The 23,350-nt window shown below is 48.6% G+C and overlaps 2 protein-coding genes across 5 annotated transcripts in view; both read left to right on the forward strand.

Annotated features, from left to right (window-relative positions):
* The window catches only part of PXN (paxillin), a 45,714-nt gene extending 26,204 nt beyond the window's left edge, over positions 1 to 19,510 (forward strand). Inside the window, exons 4-15 of one of the 4 annotated variants that reach the window (XM_030285602.4) lie at positions 1,060 to 1,199; positions 1,566 to 1,767; positions 2,233 to 2,368; positions 6,483 to 7,517; positions 8,323 to 8,589; positions 9,122 to 9,529; positions 10,117 to 10,197; positions 12,332 to 12,502; positions 12,848 to 13,021; positions 13,578 to 13,659; positions 14,010 to 14,158; positions 16,128 to 19,510. In XM_030285602.4, the coding sequence (XP_030141462.4) occupies positions 1,060 to 1,199; positions 1,566 to 1,767; positions 2,233 to 2,368; positions 6,483 to 7,517; positions 8,323 to 8,589; positions 9,122 to 9,529; positions 10,117 to 10,197; positions 12,332 to 12,502; positions 12,848 to 13,021; positions 13,578 to 13,659; positions 14,010 to 14,158; positions 16,128 to 16,394 (3,112 nt within the window). In that variant the 3' untranslated portion in view covers positions 16,395 to 19,510. Of the gene's footprint in view, positions 1 to 1,059; positions 1,200 to 1,565; positions 1,768 to 2,232; positions 2,369 to 6,482; positions 7,518 to 8,322; positions 8,590 to 9,121; positions 9,530 to 10,116; positions 10,198 to 12,331; positions 12,503 to 12,633; positions 12,702 to 12,847; positions 13,022 to 13,577; positions 13,660 to 14,009; positions 14,159 to 16,127 lie in introns of those variants that run through there. The other 3 variants (XM_072936134.1, XM_072936135.1, XM_030285604.4) reach the window with 3 other exon arrangements.
* A 218-nt stretch (positions 19,511 to 19,728) lies between these two features.
* Positions 19,729 to 23,265, forward strand: RPLP0 (ribosomal protein lateral stalk subunit P0). Its single transcript, XM_002199525.6, has 8 exons — positions 19,729 to 19,841; positions 20,067 to 20,170; positions 20,545 to 20,720; positions 20,818 to 20,905; positions 21,141 to 21,287; positions 21,731 to 21,916; positions 22,535 to 22,675; positions 23,032 to 23,265. The coding sequence occupies exons 2-8, from the start codon at positions 20,117 to 20,119 to the stop codon at positions 23,194 to 23,196; spliced, it is 957 nt and encodes a 318-aa protein (XP_002199561.1). The 5' UTR covers positions 19,729 to 19,841; positions 20,067 to 20,116; the 3' UTR covers positions 23,197 to 23,265.
* The last annotated feature ends 85 nt before the right edge of the window (positions 23,266 to 23,350 follow it).

Below are 23,350 nucleotides of genomic sequence, written 5' to 3' on the forward strand. Positions count from 1 at the left end.
CAAGGGTCTAGCATGACTTGATTCTGGTGTGAATTGTAGCTGGTGTGTTGGTTCGGCATGAAGTACGTTCTCCTCAGATTGCAGTTGTGGATCTGTTTTTCAACCTGAAGAGAAGGATAACTTCCCTCATGGAATTCATAATTGTCACTGGTGTTACAGGTGTCAGAGTTAACCTGTTAGATACTAACTTTCTGAGCATAATGTGGTCCTGTGCACAAGGCAGAAGTTCTCATTTTGGATTTGGAAAATATCTTTTTGATAAAAGAAGAACTTCTAGAGCATTAAAAGTTATTTCTTTTGTAAAACCAGGAGGAGAAAATGTGCCATTAACAATGGAAAAGACTGTTACTACTGTGTAGCTGCTATAAAAATCACTGCATTGGTGTGAAGTTCTGCTTTGGAACAGTTTGCAATTCTATGTGGTAAATAATATCAGTCATATAAGGCTAGCAGTAATTACAGCCAGTGCTTTATACATGAATGTGTATTTAACACAGTAGAAAATAATACACAGTTACTTTCTTATGAATTGATTAGAGTTCACAAAATTAAAGGTGTGAGGACCTGGGGAGACCTTGAGTGCTGCAAGAGGTGATGACATATCCTACGGCTTCTCAGTTTCTGCTACTAACCTGAGGCTTGTGCTTTGCCTCTGTCTCCACTCTGCTAGCCCTGCATTCCCTTGCTCAGGGAGGAGGATGTTGCTGCTCGGTGTGGTGTCAGCAGAAACAAGTAATTTTCCCGTATGTGAGCTAATGGTTCTGCTGCTGTTCTGTGCATTTTGGATCTACAGACAGTTAACTCTTTCCTACAGGGCTGGGCAGCATGTAGTCATAAAATCAGAGACCTTGTCCATCAATGCTATTTTTGTGATTTACAAGAATAGCAGTGGCTGTGTTTAGTCATGTCACAAAGCATGTGTCTTCTTTAGCCACAGAGCTAAAAGCATCAGCCTGAAAGACCACAGCACATGGGTAAAGTTTGGGAACCTAAGGAGTTTCCCTCCATCCCTGTCCTGTATCTTGATGCTGATGTTTCACATTTCCCTTTTATCTTCAGTTTCCCAAACAAGCAGAAGTCTGCGGAACCATCTCCCACAATGACAAGCTCCTCTCTGGGCAGCAACCTCTCAGAATTGGACAGACTCCTTCTGGAACTGAATGCTGTTCAACAGACTCCTGCCAGTGGCTTTACAGCAGGTAAGGAATAGGAAGGCATTTGGTATAAGTGGATAATTTGATTCTCAGAATAGTAGCTTGCTTTTTCTTTCCAACATCCTTAGTGAGGGAGACCCCTCCAGCCCTTAATCAAAGATTCATTTAGTGAGGGTGGCATCTCTTGAGCTTTGAGCTGCAGCACTCCGCTCAAAGCAAGGCCAACTTCAAAACTGCTTCTAACTAAAGTTTTGAAGTTAGTTTAGGTTGCTCACTGTTAAGTTGTTAATATCTTTGAAGATTGATGTTCCACAAGATTTCTGGACAATGTTTTGTATTTGCCTGTGATTAGCATGTGTGTATGTGTGGAATGGGGCTCTGAATGGCTCCTTTCTGCTCCCATTTCTTCAGATGAGGCTGGCAGAAGCCCGTCACTGCCCAGTGTGGCTGGCCCTCACTATGTTGTCCCAGAGAGCAGCAGCTCAGGGGGAGGGAAGGCTGCACCTCCAACAAAAGAAAAGCCAAAGCGAAATGGTGCACGTGGGATTGAAGACGTGCGTCCCAGTGTGGAGAGCCTGCTGGATGAGCTGGAGAGCTCCGTGCCAAGCCCAGTGTGAGTAATGTTGTGGTGGTTGCAGGCTTGGGTGAGGTGGGATGGGCTCCTAGGGGAATGGTGACTGTAGCGTAGGGGCAGCTGCTGCAGGAGACGGATGGAAGATGGGCTTTTTGTAAAGGGTCAGAAGTCAGGTGGGTGCTGGTGCTTTGTAATCTACTTCTGGATGGAAAAATGCGCAAGTCATCCATTAGAGGTAGACTGTTCAAGCTCAGATTTAGAGCTGACCACAAATACCCCTGTCTGACAAAATGAATGTGCAGGCATCATCTGTTTCTTAGCAGATGGGATGTGCTCATATGAGGCAGGGTCTGTGCATGTTGGGGAAGCTGGGCCAGGTTGGGCTGTGCTGATGGAAACTCCTCATGCTCTGCTTACTTGGGGGAGCAGTGGGACATCCAGTCTAGGAGTGCCCTCCCATGTTTAAACACTCTAAAATTTTATTTTGTTTTCTCCCTCGGCCAGGCCTGCAATCACTGTGAGCCAGGGCGAGGTGAGCAGCCCCCAGCGTGTCACCGCCAGTCAGCAGCAGACCCGAATTTCTGCTTCTTCAGCTACACGAGAACTGGATGAGCTGATGGCATCTCTCTCCGACTTCAAGGTACCCTGTCATGACAGTGTAATACTTCATCTTATCCACCCCAGTCTCTCTTGCCTGTTAACCACATTTGCTGACCTTGGTTGGTCTCCAGAATGCCTGCTTTACCTCTCACATTTGCTCTGATGAGCTTCCTGTGGTGTATTTGTGCTTTCCAAGTGGGGCTGTAGGTATCCTTGACTGCTATAAATTCTCATCACTGGCAGGGTAAGGCAGTTCTGGGATCTGTTTTTCCTTCAGTTCTGCAGTTTGTCTGTTTGCCAAAGATAATGAGCTTTGTTACTGCTCGGTACAGAGTGAATTATTTTGTTGTGCTACAACTTAATGAGAAGGAGAGAGGCATGGGACACCAGTCTGCTTACTGACAGAGACCAGGCCCTTCTGTTCTGTGGGATGACTCCTCTCTGGAGTGTGTTTTTACCCTGATGTGCTTTCCCTGAGGAGAATGGATATTCCAGGCATTTACATCAGACAGAAGGAGATTTCAAAGGTTTCATCTTAAAACAAAATCTCTTATTCACCTCAACATGAGATTAAAGTTGGAGCTTCTTGTGGGGGCAAAGGATGGCAAATACTATTCAGTGTTGGCATATGTATTTGAATAACTTTTTCTTTATTCATGTGGGTGTATTACCATTCTGCACTAGATGATGAACTGTGGAGGTTGTTTTCATGAGATTTCATTTACCCATACTCGTGGCAAAATGAAAAATACTTTCTCACTTCCTACTTTCATCTGCTTTGCTTATAGTTTTACTGAACTATTGACTTAGATTTCTTCTGAGAGAGGTGGAGAAAGCAAATGTACTGGATAATCTCTTTGTTAGGTTTGCCTTTTTTACATACCTATCTGCTTTCTAATCCTAAATCAGTTCCTAACTCTGTTTTATCCCTATATGGAAGATTCTGCTGGATGCTTGAGATTTCTTGTCTGTGCTGAATTCCATCCCCTCCTAGACGATGTTAGGTGGGGCAGCCAGAGCTAAGCAATGTTTTGTGAGGAGAGGTGCAGAATATGTAGTGACAACTTTTGTTGTTTGCTGTTCTTTCTGTGCTTGGTGGGTCCCATGGAGGTCAGTACAATACCCAGAGCTGTGACAAGTGTGTGAGTTCAGGACGTAGCACTGTTCTGAAAAGCTTCACTTGCCTTGTGCTTGCTGGAATGGAATTCAGTCTGCCATGCCTGGCACATGCACCTAAATCGGTGAGAATCTGAGTTCCTCAGTGTTTTCTCTAGACTTAGTGTTGTGTGTGTTTAGTCAGTTGTAAATATTGACACCTTAGCGTTGTCTTTTTTTCTCCTTCTGAGGTCCTGCGGTGTGGTGCAGGATAGCCACAAGCTCTGTTCAGCCTGGTTGAAACACTGCAGTGTTGTGAAGTTGGAGAGACTTTGCACTTGTGCCTCTGGCGTTCTGTGCCCTGCTCCTTCCGTGTGCTATGGGAGCTGAGCACTGTGGCCGTGTGCCCCTGCTGCTTTTATCAGGAAACTAGCTCAGGGTGTGGCCCAGCCTTTGCTCCCAGGTGAGCTCTCTGCAACTGAGAATGACCTTGCCCAGCGCAGGTTTCTTTGGCAGGACACAGGGAGTGGACATTTTTGACTGTGTGTGTTCTAGTACTTTGCACTCTTGAGAAGCTTTAGAATCTCCACTAAAACCGGCATGACAGAGATGAGCTGCTGTGGCTAATACCGCCTGCCTTCCTGGCTTAGTTTTCAGTTGATCTCAGAGACCAAATTGAAATGCAGCAAGTTGTTAAGATTTGGGCTTTATTAAGCTCAGCATTGGTATTTTTGTGAAGCATTGAGCTCATCTGTGCCTAAACATTCTTCCTGGAGCACAAGGAACATGGCTTCTGTGATAATTTCCCTTTTGTTAATGATGTCATTGACTATTCTTAAGTTACTTTCCTTTTTTCCTGTCCTCCAGGTTGCTTCATTTTCCCTTTGGTCCTTTTTGTTTGGTTTTACCGCTTTTGATTGTGCCAGCTGGGGGTGTTAACTTGCCTGTAAAAATGTATTCTAGTCTGTACCAGTGTCAGAATATAAGGGAGACAAGGGGAGTTCTTGCAAAGGTGGACTATGAAAGGCTGCTGTTTGAGTATCAGACCTGTGTGTGACTGCAGAATAGAGGATAAAAACCACAAATATGATGAGCAATTAGTTGGAATTGATAGAAGCTGCAGTAGATACGGATGGGAGGAGTGGAGGGCACTGGTGCTTGATTTGCCTTGTACCCCCGAGTAAAAGGTGACGATAAATTACTCTTTTATTATATTTTGCTCACCCTAATTTGTTGCCCCTTCTTTTTGCTTACCAAATCCATTTGATTTTGGTTATCTGGTTATCAGTCATCAGCCACTGAGATTACTTAATGCACTTGTTTTTTTCCCCTCTGCCATTTCTGTGTAATGTGATGCCTGCTTACTGCATAGCTGGATGCTTTTAGTTAACTGTTCTGTTACTGTTGAGTGCTCACCCATTGCTCTTATTTTGGAATTAGTATGATTTCAGTATGTTGAAAATCCTGACACCTGAGCAAAACTTTACTCTTGCCTTGAAAATGACTGACTTCATTTTAGGACCTCTGGAAACCAAATGTGAAGCACAGCATCAAACCAGGTTGCTTTTACAGGTGTACCCAGCTTAGGCAAAACTCGGGGAGAGGGCACTGTTGGGAAATTCCCTCATTTCAATATACTTGCTAGTCATTTTCCTCTCAGGTCTGACTGTGGTTACAGTAGCCTGGTTGTGCTACTCAAAGGGAAGAGCAATCTGTAAAGAAATTTGGTCTCTTACTGCACTTTCCTTCCTGAGAGCAGTCTCCTTGTAGCACTACTGGTGTGACTTTGCAAGCTTGTGCATATGTGCCAGCTCCTGGCCCCTCAGCATGGCAGGAGCTCAGGTCAGCTGAAGGTTTTTCTTCTTCCATTTACTGACAGGTTTTGTGCATGTTCTGTTAATTATATAGTTTTTTTTCATGATAAGTATCTCAGAAAGGTAAGTGGAGACTGAGAGGTAGCATATATGGGGCTTAGGAAGTTATGTGCCCTTCCACCTCAGAGCATAAGCATCTGGCTTTTTTAGGCTTCTCTGGAAAATGTGACTCAGAGTCAGTCAGAGCAGGTCTTGATAGCTCTTGGATTTGGAAGTCCTTTGTGGGTACATTTTTAAAGCTGAGAAGGCACAGTCTTGGTCTTAGGTTGACCTGCTGTGTGAGCTTGTCCAAGTCGCTGTTCTGAGTCTCCCTTTCTAAGAAAAAGGAGCAGTAGTACTTTGTCTCCTAGAGTTTAGCCAGGAACCACTGGAAGTGGGGAAAGAAGGACCTATGCTCTTTTGTTTTTAAAAGATCTGTAAGTCAAGGAAAACCAAAACCTATGTATTAGTTGCTCTTCTTGGAATGTTTTTTGGATCAAAATTAATACTGATTTTATTACAATGTCATTGTGGAGTCTTTGGCCTGAGGGGAAGAGGCTAATCTGCCACCTAAGCAATGCTCACAAGGGCATGGAACGACTGACAGGCTTGTATAGATTTGGTGTGTGTCACTTCCAAGGTGAGATTAGTGATGTGAATAGAACAAAGCCCATGTTATCTGCTCTTGCTGTGAATGCCCTGAAGCTTTGTTTTCACTGCCATGCAGCCAACTGGAGCATTTTATTAAGTGTATCAAGAAGAAAATGTCATGCTTTGTTCTAGTCATTGATTGAATTTTTTGCAGCTTTGGAATATGAAATTTACATACCTGACTGTGAGTAAGTTTATGAGACCTTTATTCACAGTCAAGACACTCCTGGGTTTGGAGCTGGCTTCTTAGCAGTGGCTGTGCCGTGCCCCATCACAGCTGCAGGTGAACACTGAGCTGTCATTGAGGAGGAGGGCCCAGGAAAAGGATCCCAGTGGCTGTAGAGCTCATGAAGATTGGTAGAATGTCATTCTGGTTCTGCTTTTTGGTGTCTCATTTTTCTTCCTTTCTCTTGGAAGTAAGGATTTGGGTCAACATGACTTTTTGATTTGGAAGTCATGATTCTTATAATGCTTAATTCTTTGTCTTTTTTTACTTCTCCTTATCTCTGTCATTATCTTTTTCTCTCCTAATTCCTTCTATCTCTTTTTTTGCAGACTAGTTCCACTATGTCTCTGATTTCTGAGTCTTCCCTAGAACCAGTCCTCAGTTCAGCAAATGCAGTCTCCAGCAACACTCCTCACAGTTTAACAGTGCTGTCCCATTCCAAACACCCTTCTACAAGTCACAGTGGGGACTCAACAGTGCCAACACCTGTCCCCTCAGCAGACACCTGCATTGAGGAAGGCAGTGACACCACAGTTCTGCCTTTGTCAGGGCGTCCTGCTGCCCCTCCACCTGTGCCCCATTTAGCACAAACTGTCCCTGTGCCCCCACCACGGAGCTCCTCTGGTTATGCTACTCATGGGGAGCAAGTGGCTTCTGCCAGCTTAGTTCAGCTGAAGAGGAAGCCTGACTCTTCCAGAAATTCTTCCCAGGCTGTGCCAGCTTCCAGTGTGGAGCTTCTCTGTAGATCTGCTGATGTGGAGGCACGGGGCTTAGGGGATGGCGTGGCAAAAGAGACTGAGAAGAAGGAGCAGAGAACTGACCCCAGAATCTCAAGTGTACCCATTTCAAAGAAGGGGCAGATACCCAAGGAGCTGCATCAGCAGGGAGCACTCAGGGACAACTCATGTCTTTCTTCCCAGGGCAGCAGTGTGGAAACAGCTTTAGATGAGCTGTGGGCCCTGGAGCTGCCTGCACATGTGCCAGAGGTGCATGCAAAGAATGACAATGTTTTGGATTCTGTTAACGAACTTCCTGTTGTTGCCCTGGATCGGTGGGATGTCTTCCCAGACACTAAAAACCAGTTGGGCTTCATAGTGGCGCAAGGACAGGGGCCAAAAGCTGAAGTGTCACATGAAACCAAAGTGTACCACTGTCCTGATCTGGGCAAGAAGAGGCAGGGCAGAGACAGAACTCTTAGGAAGGGAGGTACTGCTAACGTGAACAAGGCCAGAGGAGACCAGGAAAATGAGCAATTCAGAAGCTCTGCAGGCACTCCGGAATCTATGGAAAACTCCGGGAAGGCTGAATGGGATCCGCCATGTGTCTCCAAACCACCCATTGAGAGGATTTCTGCATCAGGCCAGGCAGGCACTGAGTGAATGTAGGAGTGGGGCGAGTCCTAGCCAGGACTGTTCTGCCAGCACACTAACAGTGTGTGCATGCAATGAGTGTGCCTGGGCTAACCTAACCCCACTAACAGCACGAGCTCTGAGCAGTGTCACTGACAGCTGCATGTCACAGGGCTTCACAACCCCCGGCTTTATCTTGTGGCCTCTCCTGCGTGTGGTTCAGCAGCACAGAACATGGCAGTTTGTAGGGACTTCCTTGTGAAGTGGACTTTTATTCCCTGACTGGGGTAAGGCTCAGTCCACAAAGACCTCCAAAAAGCTGAAAGGGCTGTTTCATGCTACTGATTGGGATGGCAGCTCCTCTGCTCTGCTTACCATTTTAGGTCTCATTACTGAAGCTGTCAGTGTTCCTTTCCGTGCTGGAAGAACACTTTGTGCACCAGACATCTCTGACCAAGAGCCTTGTGCCTGTCAAGGGCAAACACAGAGGCACAGCTCTGTGCCCTTGTGATGCTGAGGTTTCTGTAATGCTCAGTGGAGTGCTTGTGCTCCACCTCCTATCTTGGCTTCCCACTGGTTAATCTTTCCCTTCCTTTTCTAGACAGTTATTTTTGGCTGCTGTGATTATTCTTACTGGGTTTTTCCTTGCACTGAGTCACTGTTCTGGGCTGTGCCAAGAGGAATTTTGGCATTGTGGAATAAATGCCATCACTCTTCCTGCTCACAATTGTCACTAATGTCTTTGAGTTTGTGCTGTTGCATCTTGGGGCTTGCTCTGACTTTGCTCTTCTCTGCTGATACTATTGCCTTTGTAATTTAGATTAAATCTTTAATCAAGAGGACAAAAGAGACTTCGAATGTGCATCCAATGTCTCGGGATCTCTCTCCAAGGCGTAAACTAGGTCCTGCCATATTCCACAAGACTGAGTCCCAAGATCGCTTGATTGAGGAACTTCAGGACAGACTGGGCATCGATAACCAGGAGCAGGAAGAATGGCAAAGCCAGGATGCCTGGCTGACAGAGGGGGTCATTGTCACTGCCAGGCCCCGGGGGGAAGAGCAGAGTGGTGAACAGCAAGTAGAGAAGGTAGAAAGCAGGGTCACACGTGCTGGGAAATTCCAGCATGTCCCTCTGTCCAGATAGCATTGTGTGGAGGTGCAGATTGAGTTTATGAGCATCCTAAGCAACATAAAATGAAGAAGTAACTATTCACCCTTGTCTGGTCTGAGAGGGAAGGCAGCACAGGTTCCTAGTTCTGGATGTTTAAGATCCACATTGGGATCTGAGGGAGCTGCTTATGCTATCTGTTGATGCAGTCTGCTGCTATCACATCTCCAGTGTCCATGTGGGGATTATTTCTAAAACCCCACTGGGAAGCCTGACACACAGGCTTTGTTTTGTCCAGTGCTGTACCTGTGCAGGGCTTTCTGGGGATGAATAAGATGGTGTTCTTCCTTAAGCTACAAAGAGCAGCACCTTTTGTAGTTCCCTTCTCCTTCTTGCTGCTTTTCCCCCTTAGATAAACATACTGGTAGCAGCTAGCCTTACTGTTGAAGGAAGTGCTTGTTGGTTCCTCTTTGGATTTATTCACCTTTCTTCTTCCTCCATATCTTTCTAGGTGGTTTTTCCTCCAGAATCCCCGCTCCTCCCCAGGAGGACAATCTCTGTTCCAGTCTCTTCCCAGCTCCAGCCTTCCAAAGAAGCTGCAAAAATAGTCCCTGCTAATGCTGCTCCTTCTCCTGCCTCTAGCCCTGCACCTCTTCTCTCACTCCCACCTCAGCCTTCCCATGTGTCATCTACCCCAGCTCCTAGTCCAGTCTCTTCCTCTTCCTTCAGCTTGGCTCCCCAGCCTCTCTTCCGGTGGGAAGCATCTGATAATGATTATCATGAGGTTTCTGTTGTGGGCACCCCTCCTAATGAAGATCCCAAACATTCCTATTCTCCCCAGACCTGGACTCCTAGCAACAAAGCAGTTGTCTCTGTTGGCTGTCAGACTGAAGATGAAGCTTTCTTCCCAGAAATGCAGGCAGGCTCTCTATTCTGATTTGTGTTTTTCGCAGTATTTTCCAATCCAACTACTGCTTGTAATTTGACAGCTCAGTAGATAGAGTGTTCAGGTAAAGGCTGGTATGAACTGCTGGATGGGAGGGAGGACTCATGGACAGTATCTAATCCCAGCTGTAGCACTGCACACTACATGTCTGTGCAACAACTTGCTGGGATATGTGGGTTCTGTGTGTCCTGACAGTCACTTTGTGCAGCAGGGACTCTCATTTCCCTCTGAGATTAAGAATGTAACTCTGAAACATATCCTGGAGCTCTCCCGGCCACGATCTCTCTGAAGTGGGGGGAGTAAAAGATGGCAGAACATGCGTAATGGAAGGAGCAACTCAGCAATGCTTCCTGTGTTTACCTTTTTAGGCAGATGTCCACTGTATGAGTGGATTTGGGGGAGGAGACAGCATGGTCTGGGTTCTGCATCTCCTGCTAGGGAGGGGCTGTAGCTCCAGGGTGGTGGGGAGTCCTAACATACACGTGCAGTGCAGTGTTAGAGTACAGGCTAAAGCAGTGAGCAAGAAACATCTCTGCATCTTGATCTGTTGTACTTTCCAGGTGACCTCTGCTCCTCCCCTAGTCCACAGTGCCAGTCTGTTGGCTGCTCCTGCACCCTGGGGCCCCACAACCCCTGACAAGGCAGGATCCCCTTTCTGTTTCCTCAGCATGGTGTGTGTTCTTCTGGTTGATGAGTGTGCTGGGATCTGCTCCTGGAGTTCCCAGCACTGTTAATGTGGATAATATTCTGTATTGCATGGTTTGCTACTCATAGAAATCCTTTCTGAACTTGAGTGGTGACAGATCTCATGGGTGAAGGGTGGGAGTTTGAAGAGCCTTTGCATGATCAGTTTGCCTGAGGATGATGTGCTGAGTGTCCCATACAAATAAGCATGCATTAGGTACAGCAGGTGGAAACAAACCTCTTTCAGATGTGGGCTCGTTTGTGAGCTATCAAGAGGGCTGGATGGCCAGGCCAGCTAGAAAGGGAGGTATGCACAGGTATTTGTGCCTGCTCTGGGGTCAGCTGTGACTGGCAGGAGTGTGTGGTCCCTCCAGGTCACTACAAGGGTGAAGTGCTCTGTTGCTACATGTTGAATTCATCTCATCTCCTTTCTCCCTGGATGGTATTTATCACTTGTGTGTGGCATCTGTATCTGCCCTGCGTGGCCATAACCTCTGGCTAGAACAAGAGAAGCTGTGATTCTTTCCACACAGTGCAGCCCTTTTCCTCTCGCTGCACCATGCAGGAAGGCTGGGCTTTATCCTGGGGCACTGGACTGACTTTGTTTCCAAACACCTGTTGTCTCTCTCAGTGAGAGTATCCTTGAAGTTGTGTGTGTGCTTTGGAGGTAGTCACTGTAGCAGTTTTTAGTAGCAAATGTGTGTTGTGTGGTGAAGGGTTTGTTTTAGGACGAGGATGCTGGGGTGTGATGGGGCTGCTCTGTGCTGCTGGGCTAGGAGAGGTAAGTTGAGAGAAGAGGGGAAAAGCTGTGTGTTAGGATCCATTGGGAATCACGCTGCATGTGAGCCAAGGCTGGGGAGTGTGTGGATGCATGTGTAAAAGCAGTAAATTCATGTATGTTGTAAGAATGTTTATACAAATGAACAGAAACCAGGATTTGTCATTGAGTGAACTGATCAACTTCAAGGACAAGCAGCTGCAGGACAGGGAATAGAGCTCCTCCTGTGGCTGGAAGGGCAGGGTCTGCCAAGGCTTGGAGCACTTGGAGCACATGTCCCTGCTCCTTTGGCTGTGTTGGCGGCAGGCTGGTGGGCTGTTCGTAGGCATAGATTTTGTCTGTTTTAATTTACTCCCTTAGTAAAAGAAAACGTGCTCTAAACCAAGCTTCTTTGTGTGTCCCTAAACCTGACAGTAGCTATGGCAGTGCCAAGTCAGCTAAAATAATCTCTATTTCCTTCTTGGGGTTTTTCTGCAAAGGAGGCTGTGGTGGCCAAGGAGAACATATGCTTTGTTTATAAGTTTCAAAGCTCAGTAAAGCATTTCTCCCCTCCCCTGGGAAGCCTTTCCGAGCTGTGTGTGCTCTGGTGGTGTGAGTTTCAGAAACAGCCTCTGAGACAGGGATCCAAATCCCCCTCCCCTGGTGCATTTCCAGCTGCAATACACCTAGCAGCCCTAGGGGATGCACTGCCCTCTCTGCAGGTAGACAGCAGCCAGCTGGGAGAGAGTTACTTCCTTCCTGCTTCCAGTTGCTTAGCTCAGGCATGGGGTGAGAACCACCTGAGTGAGAGAGAGACTTGGCAAACAGATGTGCAGATGGTGGTGCACAAGGAGAAGATTTTCTAGCTGAAAGGGAGGTGAGATGAGGGAGAGAAGAGCATCTCTATGAGAGAGGAGAGGCAACTGAGAGCAAGAGCATAGGAACGGAGAAAGGTCAAGGAGAAGGGGCCCTCTGGATGGCGTCTGCCTTGTCAGCTGGCCAGGAACTGATGAGGTAAAGGGAAATTTTTGGCAGAGGCTTAGAGAGCACTGTACTGAGTGCCTGGGATGTGCTGGTGACTTTTGCTGTATGTGCAGTGAAAGAAAATAAAATCCTCAGTTGACAGCTCTGCTGTTACATATCTCAGTTCTCTGCATGTCTCTGCATGGGCAGAATACATGTGTGTACTTGATCCTGGCTCTCACCAGCTCCTTCAGAGAGCATAGCTGACTCCTGTCTGTCTCTCCAGGGGAGTCACTAGCAGTAACAGTGGGAATTTATCTGATAAGCATAGCAGCATTCACCTTACAGTATTTATTTTCTCTTACCTGCAGTTCATGGCGCAGGGAAAAGCCGGGAGCAGCTCCCCTCCATCCACAGCCTCCAAGCCTGGCAGTCAGCTGGATACCATGCTGGGAAGTCTTCAGTCGGACCTGAATAAACTGGGTGTAGCTACAGTTGCCAAAGGTGTCTGTGGAGCCTGCAAGAAGCCTATTGCTGGGCAGGTGAGTTGGAGGTGCTGCCTCATTGCTGAACCTTGGGCTGCAGCTGGGAGTAATGGGGAGGGCTGTTTCGTGAGGCTGGAGAGACTGGAGATGCTGGAGAAACTGAAGTACTCTATTTATCCACTGGCTAGGTACGCTGTAAGCTCCTCCAGTGACCTCTACCCTGCCCCTGAGGGACTGCCCTCTCCTGAGATGATAGGTAATTCAGTTTTCATGATACCCCAGTCCAGGGCTCACTTGAGTAGTAGAACTTGTCATTCTTGCTGACCTCCAGCTGGTATCTTGTCATGTGGTCTAGGGGAGGGAGAGATAAGAGTTGTTCTCCAAAATCTGTTTTCCCAACAGGTGGTTACAGCCATGGGGAAAACCTGGCACCCTGAGCACTTCGTCTGCACCCACTGCCAGGAGGAGATCGGGTCTCGGAACTTCTTTGAACGGGATGGGCAGCCCTACTGCGAGAAGGACTATCACAACCTCTTCTCTCCTCGCTGCTACTACTGCAACGGGCCCATCCTTGATGTGAGTTCCTTGGGGGAGTCATGGTGATGGCAAATTGCTGCAGGCCTGGGTGTTAAAATTCCACTTCTCCCATGCATCCTGGGTGGAAGGGTTTGTTCAGGGATTTCTGTAGTTGTTTTGTCCTTCCTTTGAAAGGGAAACAACTTGGCACAGTCAAATTCTTACACTAGTAAGTGGGGTTGGTTGCTCTTACCTTTGCTGAAGTTCCTTCAGAACCCCACATTGCTCCATCATTCTGGTAATGATTCCTCAGCTTTTGTTGTTGGTAGCCTGTGGTAACAGGCACCAGTGCTGGTCTTTAGGACTGGATGGGGCCCTGTGTAAGGGAGGAAGCAGTGCCTAAGATCCTTTTAGGGTAAAAAAAGTGTGCAGTGGGAAAGTCTGAATGAGCCAGAGGCAGGGGCAAATTGACTCTGCTCTCTAAAGGACAGTCTAATTTAAAGCTTGCTTTTGCCAGCACCAACATTAATGTGTCCTTTCCTCTCTCCAGCCCCCCTTTCTCACCTCACCTCCAAGTCATTTACATGACCTGCACTTTGTGTTTTCTTCTGAACAGAAAGTGGTGACGGCTTTGGACAGGACATGGCACCCTGAACACTTTTTCTGTGCTCAGTGTGGAGCTTTCTTTGGACCCGAAGGTATTACTTGTTTATACAAGGGGAAAGCAATCTCTCCTCTGAACTGCAGATGAGGGAGTGGGGCAGAGCTGCTTCTGGGGTACAGCTTGAGGCATCACAGGGGAACTACTGGAGTTCCAAGGGAGCTGTTTATGGGGGAAGGATGGTGCCAGTAATAATGGTTTCTCCCTGGGGAGGAAGAACATGCCTCTGCTGGGATGGGAAGGGAACAGAACAAGAAATAGCTCTAGCTGCTGTGTATGGTAGCAGGAGGAAGGATGATCCTACCCATATGGGTTACCCTGCAAAGGTTTTGTGGCCACAGGTGAAGATGGGGAGCTGATCCCTTTGCCTCTCCTCTCTTCTGGCAGGATTTCATGAGAAGGATGGCAAAGCCTATTGCCGCAAGGACTACTTTGATATGTTTGCTCCTAAGTGTGGAGGCTGCGCCCGGGCTATCCTGGAGAACTACATCTCTGCCTTGAACACCTTGTGGCACCCCGAGTGCTTTGTCTGTCGGGTAAGAAACCCAAGGTCCTTTGCTGCTGCTGTATGACCCTTCTTGTTTCCACCCTGAGACATCTGGTCCCATATCAGGGTAAGGTGTCTGTGAGGTAGTGAAGGGCAGCCAGCCCCACAACATAAAAATATGCCAGCAACCTTCTTGTTCTCTGTCTAGTTATATTAAACTTTGGAGTTGCTTTGGTCTTTCTGTTCCCAGCTTTAACTATGGGCTTCTGCAGCAGCTCACAGATATATTTTCTGTGACCTTCAAATAATTATAAGCAAAGCTTCTCTCTGAGCACTTGCCTCAGCAGTCAGGTTTTGAGGATATTCCTCCCATGCTCCATCTGAAAATGTAAACTAATGGGAGTGACCTTGTTCAGACAAACATGCAAGTCAGTGAAATAGTGGCAGGCTCTGTACAACAGGCATAATAAACAGGAATACTGCAGATTAAATGCTTGGCACTGTTTCAGAGAGCATTGCAAATATTAACTCTTACTGTCCCCAAGTGATGAGCCAAATCAGACACTGTTTTCTTGAGCAGGAGAGAAGGCAGCCAGATCAAGCAGCCAGAACTACAAGCTGCTGATTCCTGTTGTGGTGCCCAGAGCAGACAGTCACTGGCCTGTTGGGACTGTCTGTGGCTTCTGCAGTGGTGTGCAGAGGGAGGCAGAAGCTGTGCCTGACTGGGGCTGGGGGGGCTGTGCCTTCTCATACAGAGATTGAAACTGTATCAAGCAGTTCTGTTTTCCTTTCCCCCTGCTGCAGCCTGAATTAGTGAGGCCAGCACAGAATTCTTCCAGGCCACAAGATGTGATTCTCTTCCTCTTTCTGCAAAAGCAGAGCAAACTTTTCAGCTGTTCTGCTGATTGAAGGAAGAGACTGTCTGCTGAAGTAACTGTCATAATTGGTAAAGTCTTGGACTTGCTGCAGGCAAACTGCATTCTCCTGGTACTGCAAGTGTTTAGCTGCCCATGGCTCTGCATGCTGTTTGCTGGACTCTTGTCCACATGCTGGGAGCCAGCTGTGTGTGATACTCAGTGTCCTCCCTGGGGAAGAGGACAGCAAAACCAGGATTCAGGAAACTGGCTCCTCTGGGTCTTGCTGCTGCTATATTTGGTAAATCTGGCAGTGTCCTAAACTCTCTCCCTTACTCTGCTGCCTCAGTTTCCCACTTTTACAAGGAGAGGAGTGAGGAGTCTCCCCAGTCTGGTGGGGATAGTTGTTGCAAGTTCTGCAGTGAAGTGTCCTCAGCTGCCTGACACTGAGGGGGAGGGAGCAGCTCTGGACATTTATTTATTAGCACATAGCTGGTGTATCCTCTTCCCCATACCTATTTATTCAACATCATTAGCACTACAGAACAAACAGTTTCTCCCAGCAGTGACCCATATGTAACTGGTGGAAATATTTCAGGCTGGACAATCTTCTGCAGAGTGTACCTGCCTAATGCCAGCCATTCTGGAGAGGTCACTAATAAAGATTAATTGTGCCTGATTTTCTCAGCTGGAACCAGTCCCATGCTCATCAGGATTCTGCTGCATGAATGTCTCTGTTGGTCCTTTCTTCTGCTTGCCCTTGTGGGGAAACTGGAGTGAAGAAAGAAAAAAAAAAAATAAACAAGGAAAAGTGCTGCAGTGTTTCCCATCTCAGGGCAGGAATGTCCTCCTTTTTCCTGGCTGGATACATCTCTTAGCTCATCCATAGTATTTTCTATGTAGAAGTGAAGCCAGCTGGGCAAAGGATCTGATTAATTCCCTTGGTTGTGTCTGTATCTGTCCATTTCTCAGTCTTTTTTTGGAAACTCCTCATGATGGACAGAGTTTGGCTCTGAATAACTGGACAGTGCTGAAAGGCAGCAGTTCACCTGCCCACAGCACAGCTGGGCTGAGCCATAGAGCAGAGGATGTTTGTAGAGCTGCCTCCTCCCCAGTACCCCAGCTTCTCTTACAACCTGTCCCCTTTGCTTTGTCCTACTGCAGGAATGTTTCACCCCGTTTGTCAATGGCAGCTTCTTCGAGCACGACGGGCAGCCCTACTGCGAGGTGCATTACCACGAGCGCCGCGGCTCGCTCTGCTCCGGCTGCCAGAAGCCCATCACAGGACGCTGCATCACTGCTATGGGCAAGAAATTCCACCCAGAACACTTTGTCTGTGCCTTCTGCCTCAAGCAGCTCAACAAAGGAACCTTCAAAGAGCAGAACGACAAGCCCTACTGCCAGAACTGCTTCCTCAAGCTCTTCTGTTAGAGGCACTCTAGATGGGCGCTCAAGCATCTTTCTGCCACCCCCTTGGCAGTTCTGTCTCTCTGAACATTACTGTGATTTAGGAACCTTACCAGGCAGGGGAGGAGGGGGGTGGGGGGTGGGAAGTGCTGCTATGGAGAGGCAGTAGATCCAGAGATGAGGTGGACCATTAAACTGGAAACGCCCTTGCTGTGTCTCAGAAGAGAGAGGCTGACATCCCTCATTACGGTGTGTGTGTGTCTGTGTGTGTGACTGACAGCTGAGCTTAGCTCGAGGGCTCTAACAGGGAGATTTTTCCCAGCCCCCTCCTGGCAGCAGGAGGCTTTGCCAGTACATTTCAGCCTCTGTCAGCTCTCTGAGCAAATGGTGACACTTGCAGACAACACGACCCTCTGCTTTGACACCTCATTCTCTGGCTTTTGCCTGCACAGTGAGGCCACCCTGTGACTTTAGTGCCACCCTGGCTCTCCTCACAGAGTTACATGGTGTGTGTGACTTGCTGAGACTAGAGCATCAGCACAGGCAGCCAGGACCCTGCAAGGGTCTCTCCAGTTCCATTACACTGTAAGGAGATAATACCACTTACTCTTTTTTTAATTAAGAGGAATCAAGATGTTACTGTGTGGGGTGTTTTTATTTTTTTCCCTAGTTTGTTACTCCCTTTCTCAATGCCTTTTCTCGGCATACTGGAGCAGGAGGTGGGGTAAGCCCCAACCATCCCTCAGCACTGTTGTGCTCTCCTGTGGGGACATGCTGTGCTAGGCAGCTCCACAGGCACCCAGGCCAGCTCAGGGAATCTGCTCCCCTCACCTACTGCTCCTGGGAGAGGAAGAAGCATCACCCCTTCTCTGAACACAGGTGCAGAGAGGTTAGAGCAGCCTTTTTCATCCAGCCCTGTCATGAGCGAGTGTGACGCGTGTGTGTTTGTCTGGCCTGAAACTCTCCCATCTATCAGGGCCTGAATCTATCACAAGAGTGACGAGAAGGAAGGGTTTAAGAAGCCAGGAAAAAAAAAAATTCCTAAATTTTTATCCTTTCTTCTTACGGTTTGCTAATGAGACTTATCAGCCCCTTGGTGTTTCCCTTTTCTGTGCTCTTGTTAAAGATGTTCTACTGAGAGATGCTACAGCAATAACCTTTTATATTGACTGTTACTGGTATAATGAGTCCTGGGGGTCAGGTGTGCACGACACACTTGGAGTTTTACTATCAAAATGAATACTGTATCCTGTCTTTGATAAGAACTGTATATTTCTACACTGATTTTGAATTCATATCTAATTTACTTTTAATCCTCTTATACAGAAATTGGTTTTGAAGTGATTTTAAGAAAGCAACTTTTATATCAAGCTATGCTGTTCTAGGCAGTGTGCCAGTTGTGCTGGCTTACTGCATCTGTAATCTCAATGCTTTATTAAGCCTAACTAACATTCAATATTTCCTTTTTGTTGCGGATTGGGAGGGGCTGCAATCTATGGGCAAGGGAACATGACTTGTATTTTTTTTTTCCCTAGCACAGGCAGGTGAACTGTGAATAGATTTGAGTTTTGGGGTTTTTTTCCTCCTCTGGGTCACCTAAAGGTATAATTTTGGTTTTTATTGTAACGTGTAAACTGCTGTATTGGAATCACCTGCCATTCTCCCAAAGCCCAGCTTCCAGGATGTCAAAAGTGAGTCTTAATGTGATGCTGGGGGGAAGGAGTTCAGATCTTTTACCTTAGTTTCTCTTCTTCAGCTGCCTGAAACCAGAACAGGGTTAGCTGGGAAAGGGGCTCCTTTCTTTCTGTGGAAGAAAGGTCTTGTGACAGAGAAGAAACTGGGAGACAGAGTCTGTTCCTGACTAGCTGTGCAGCTTTGGGCCAGTCACTAAACCTTACTGTGCCTCAGTTTCCCCATCTGTAAAATGGGGGCAGTTTAGGCTGGATTTGTGAGGCTATTGAGAGACCTAGTTCATGTTTGGTAAAGCACTTTCAGGTCTCTGACTGGAGGGTGCTGTGCTGAAATTCCCAGTGGCGTTCTGTGGTACCAGCCCTGGGAGCGGTGTTTGGAATTACTGCTCCAGGGAGCTGCAGCTCTGTCACCATTGACATCCAGTTGTGTTTGCAGCTTGGCAGGTACATTATAGGGGTCCAGGGGTGGGTGTTTCAGAAACCAGCCCTGAAACCCGTGGGTCACTATCCCATGTAACCTTGTCACAGTGCTGCACTGCCCTGCTCAGGTCACTGAAACTGTCCCATGGATTTCCCCCAACAAACAAACCTCAGTGTGTGGGTGTGAGGCCAGAGGGAGCTGTGGGAACACTGGAGCTGTGTCAGCTGGGCTGAGCACAGCTGTGGGAAATTTTTGAGGCAAGAGTCCTTGTGCATTTTTGCCTTTTCATCTTTTAAGTCTATTTGACTTAAAATGGATGTTCCTAAGCTGCCTGTGTTTATCTTGCTGGAATGATCAACTTCCTTGGTGCCGCTGAGGGACACACAGCTGTTGTGTGCAGATGCTGGAGAGGGGTGAGATGTTTCTGGCACTGCCACTTAGTGTGACACCCGCAAACTGTGTAATCCTGTGCCTCAGTTTCCCTGTCTGGGGAGTCTAAGCTACCTCACTGCTGGCTGAGGCTTTGTCAGTGATACGTGTGGCACACCTGGGTGCAGGGTGCTGTGTGGGGTGAGTGGTACTGAGAGGAGGGTCCTCTGGCCTTAGTGCTTAACCGAGATGATGTCACACTCACCTTCTGCCTTTATCCGGTGTCTGATACGCTGGGATGCCAAATGGCGAGCAGCTGATGCTACTTTACCAAATACTGTCCGGTGGTGGCTGCGCCGCTGTGGGTGCCCGAAATGCCTGTTCGTTCAGTGTAGATGGGATTTTAGGGTAGCACAGCCGCTCTTGGGATGTAGGGGTGCTCCGGGAGGGTGTGTGTGCCCCCGGGCCAGGCGCTACCCCTGGGGACGGCCTTTCACAGCATGTCCCGGCTGGGCTGCGCTGGGCTGGGGGAAAACTCCGCTGGGTGGACAATTATATGATTCTTGCCTGCCTTGTAAACTTTTAACTCCGCTTTTTTTTTTTTTCTCTCATTTAAAATTCTTCCAGTTAAGCCAATAAAATTTTTACCATTATAGTTACGCCTGTGTCGCGGTTGTTTTCCGCCCCCGAGCTTGTGAGGGACCGGAGCGCGGGCGGGCCCCTCAGGGCTGAGGGGAGGGAGGGAGGGGGGGGGCAGTGCACTCCTCCGGCCGCCAGGGGGCGACGGGCGCCCGGCCGCCCGCGCTCCTGCGCCCTTCGCGCCTTCCGCTGGCGTCACGCGCTTCCTCAGAGCGGCGGATGATTGACGTGGAGGGCAGCCAATGGGCTGAGGGCAGGCAGCGCCGCGGCGCTCTGTGATTGGTTATGAGCCGCAGTATAAAAGGAGATGGGCCCGCCCTGCGGCCTTTCTTTCCCGGAGCCCTCGTGGAGGTGCGGGCGCGGTGCGGCGGCTCCGGGGCGCGGCTGGGGCTGGGGCTGCGGCTGGGGCTGGGGCTGGGGCTGGGGCTGGGGCTGGGCGGCCGCGCCGAGGGGAGCGGACCGGGACCAGGAGCGGGGTTCTGGGCTGAGGTTAGGCGGTGGGCTTGGGAGCGCTGGGCCCCCGGGCGGAGGGAAGGGAACGGTGGGGACCCACCTGAGCCGCTCTTCTCCTGGCAGGTCCTAGCTCGTCTTTAAACCCACCGGGCGATCCTTGGAGCACCGCCGAGATGCCCAGGGAAGACAGGGCTACGTGGAAGTCCAACTATTTTATGAAAATCATCGTGAGTGTCGACTCGGAGCCCTCGTGGGGCGCTGGCGGGGCAGGCTCGGGGCAGCGGGAACCGGGCGGGCCGGGCTGTGGGGGCTTTTAAGAGAGATAGGTGAGTGCTATGGGGTGTCTGAACGAGTTCCTGGCACTAGGAAGCGATCCAGATCAGGCCTGAGAATTTGCCGTGGTGCTTGCAGACTTGTTCAGGGATGTGACTCAATGGCTGAGTAAAAGATGCAGCCTGTGGCACACCCGGTCTCATTTGGAGCTCATCATACTCAAACTTCTGACAGGCTTTTTTTACGATTTAATGTGTTGCGATTTTAATGTTGCTCTATGCACTGCTCTGAATTACTTTGTATAGTTACAGTGTTTATTTTGTTTTAGCAACTCCTGGATGATTACCCAAAATGTTTCATTGTGGGAGCAGACAACGTGGGATCCAAGCAGATGCAGCAGATCCGTATGTCCCTGCGTGGAAAAGCTGTTGTGCTGATGGGGAAGAATACGATGATGCGCAAAGCTATTCGTGGTCATCTGGAGAATAACCCTGCTCTAGAAAAGTGGGTAATGCTGTCTGAGGGCACTTCTGGGTCCTCTGTCTTGGAGGAGGGGAGGTTGTCTAAGGAGTAAAACTGAAGGCTGTCATCTTTTCTTCAGGCTGCTGCCTCACATCCGTGGGAATGTGGGCTTTGTCTTTACTAAGGAGGATCTGACTGAGATCCGGGACATGCTGCTGGCTAACAAGGTAAGGGAGATCATCCCTCACTGCACGTGTATGCTGAGATGGATTACAAAATAAAACTGAGTCTTCACAGGGGACAGGAATTAGCCCTTACAGCTTTAGCCAAACTGCTTAAGTTTAGCTGCCTCACTTGTGTGTGCCTGGGTGCTGTCTCTCATGGAGGAGTATGTCAGGGAGGAGGTGATCCCACAGGATCTGAGGTGAACATTCTTGCAGCTCCTTGTCTCTCCTTCCTCAGGTGCCAGCTGCTGCCCGTGCCGGTGCTATCGCTCCTTGTGATGTGACTGTGCCAGCCCAGAACACGGGCCTTGGACCTGAGAAGACCTCCTTTTTCCAGGCCTTGGGCATCACCACAAAGATTTCCAGAGGAACCATTGAAATTCTGGTCAGTGAGCTGCAGTTGTTCGAGCTGTTCCTTTACTGGGAGGCCTTGATTGTGGCAGCTGAGGGAGCTGTGAAGGCCAAAGCTCTCATTAGTGCCAAGATACTGTATGCAGTGTGATTATTGCACTTTGGGATCTGGAGGAGGGTGTCTGGCTTGGCTTCAGTGTGCAGTGTGGGGGGATTTAAGTTCTTAATCAGATTTCCACGGGTAGGTTCTGTCAGAGGAACATGCAGGTAAACTACCTGCAGGTAATGCAGGAAAAGTGGTGCCTTTCTCATAGACTTGTTTATGTAGTCTGGGGCTTTCTCTGCTTGTGGAGCTGAATGTGGAGCATGTTGGTTGTGTTCATTTGCTTGTCCAGTTCCACTGTCTGTGTTTGTGTCCCATTACTTTGATGTGCTGGAATTTCTCAATGTGTATTCACTCCTTTTCCCTCATCTCAGAGTGATGTGCAGCTTATCAAGACTGGAGACAAAGTGGGTGCCAGCGAAGCCACCTTGCTCAACATGCTGAACATCTCCCCGTTCTCCTTTGGGTTGGTGATCCAGCAGGTCTTTGATAATGGCAGCATTTACAACCCTGAAGTGCTGGACATCACTGAGGAGACCTTGCACAAGCGCTTTCTGGAGGTAAATGTCACAGCTGCCCTGGGAGCCAGAACAGAGTGTCCTGTCTGGTGTTTTCCATGAGGTCCTGCAGGGCCAGGAGCTCTCCCTGGTTCCCTAGAGAAACTGTGTGTCAGGGAGTACCTTCCTGCAGGATTCTTCATCTGAATCTGCTTCAGAAATCATTTGAGGCCAGTTGTAATAATGGAATATCCTGAATTGGAAGGGCCCCACAAGGATCATCAAGTCCAACTCCTGGCCCTGCACAGGACACCCCAGCAATCCTACCCTGTGCCTGAGAGCATTGTCCAAATGCTTCTTGAGCTCTGGCAGCCTTGGGGGCATGACCATTCCATGGGGAGCCTGTTCAGTCCCTGACCACCTTCTTGGGGAAGAACTTTTTCTTATTATTCCACTTAAAACTCCCCTGACACAGCTTTATGCCATTCTCTGAGGTCCTGTCACTGGTTACGAGAGAGCAGAGATCAGTGACGTTTAAATATTGATGCCTTGATTTCAGTGAAGTGTGCATTGCGTGCTTTCCTTTCTGTTGGCAGTGTAAAAGTTGTCGCATGGGCATCCTCTGCTGTGATTTCTAGATTATTTCTCAGACCATGGAAACACAAGTCTGTTTCTTCGCAGGGTGTTCGTAATGTTGCCAGCATCTGTCTGCAAATTGGGTACCCGACCATTGCATCCGTGCCCCACTCCATCATCAATGGGTACAAGCGTGTCCTGGCCGTGGCTGTGGAGACTGACTACACCTTCCCACTGGCTGAAAAGGTAATGGCTGGCTCTCAGCTCTGCAGAGAGGGGTGTTAGAAGTGCAGCTAGGCACATTCACAGCATGTCCTCTGGTTTGAGAGGACTGGTACACACCTGTGTGTGTGATTTGTCTGGAGAAGGGGCGCTTGCTTCCTTTCATATGTTATGTACAAACGGCAGGAGAAAGCTAATTTACCTGGTGTTCCTTTGGAGATGAAAGCCTAGCTGCAATCCCTTTGGTTCTTCATATCTGTTACTGATAAGCGGACTTGTTTGGATTCTGGCAAGCTGCAAGCACTTTTATCATTGCAAAGGTTCAGTCCTGCAAAATGTTTTGCTCCCTGTGAGTTTACATTTTCCCCCCACTTTTACAGGTGAAGGCCTTCCTGGCAGACCCCTCAGCTTTTGTGGCAGCTATGCCTGTGGTGGCTGAAGCAGCTGCTCCTGCTGCTGCCGCTGCTGCTGCTCCAGCGAAGGAGGCAGCGAAGGAGGAGTCGGAGGAGTCTGACGAGGACATGGGATTTGGTCTCTTTGACTAACAGCAGCCACCCTCTGCCTTTGTCAGCGTTGGCCCGATGGGAGAAATAAAAAGCTATTTTCCACCTTCATATGTGCCTGCATCGATGGTGTAGTCTCCATATCAGCTGGGGTTTGGGAAAGGTGTAACCCGAGGGGCCCTGCGCTCCAGGGCAG

This window comes from Taeniopygia guttata, chromosome 15, assembly GCF_048771995.1.
Source record: "Taeniopygia guttata chromosome 15, bTaeGut7.mat, whole genome shotgun sequence".
NCBI classification, from domain to species: Eukaryota; Metazoa; Chordata; class Aves; order Passeriformes; family Estrildidae; genus Taeniopygia; species Taeniopygia guttata.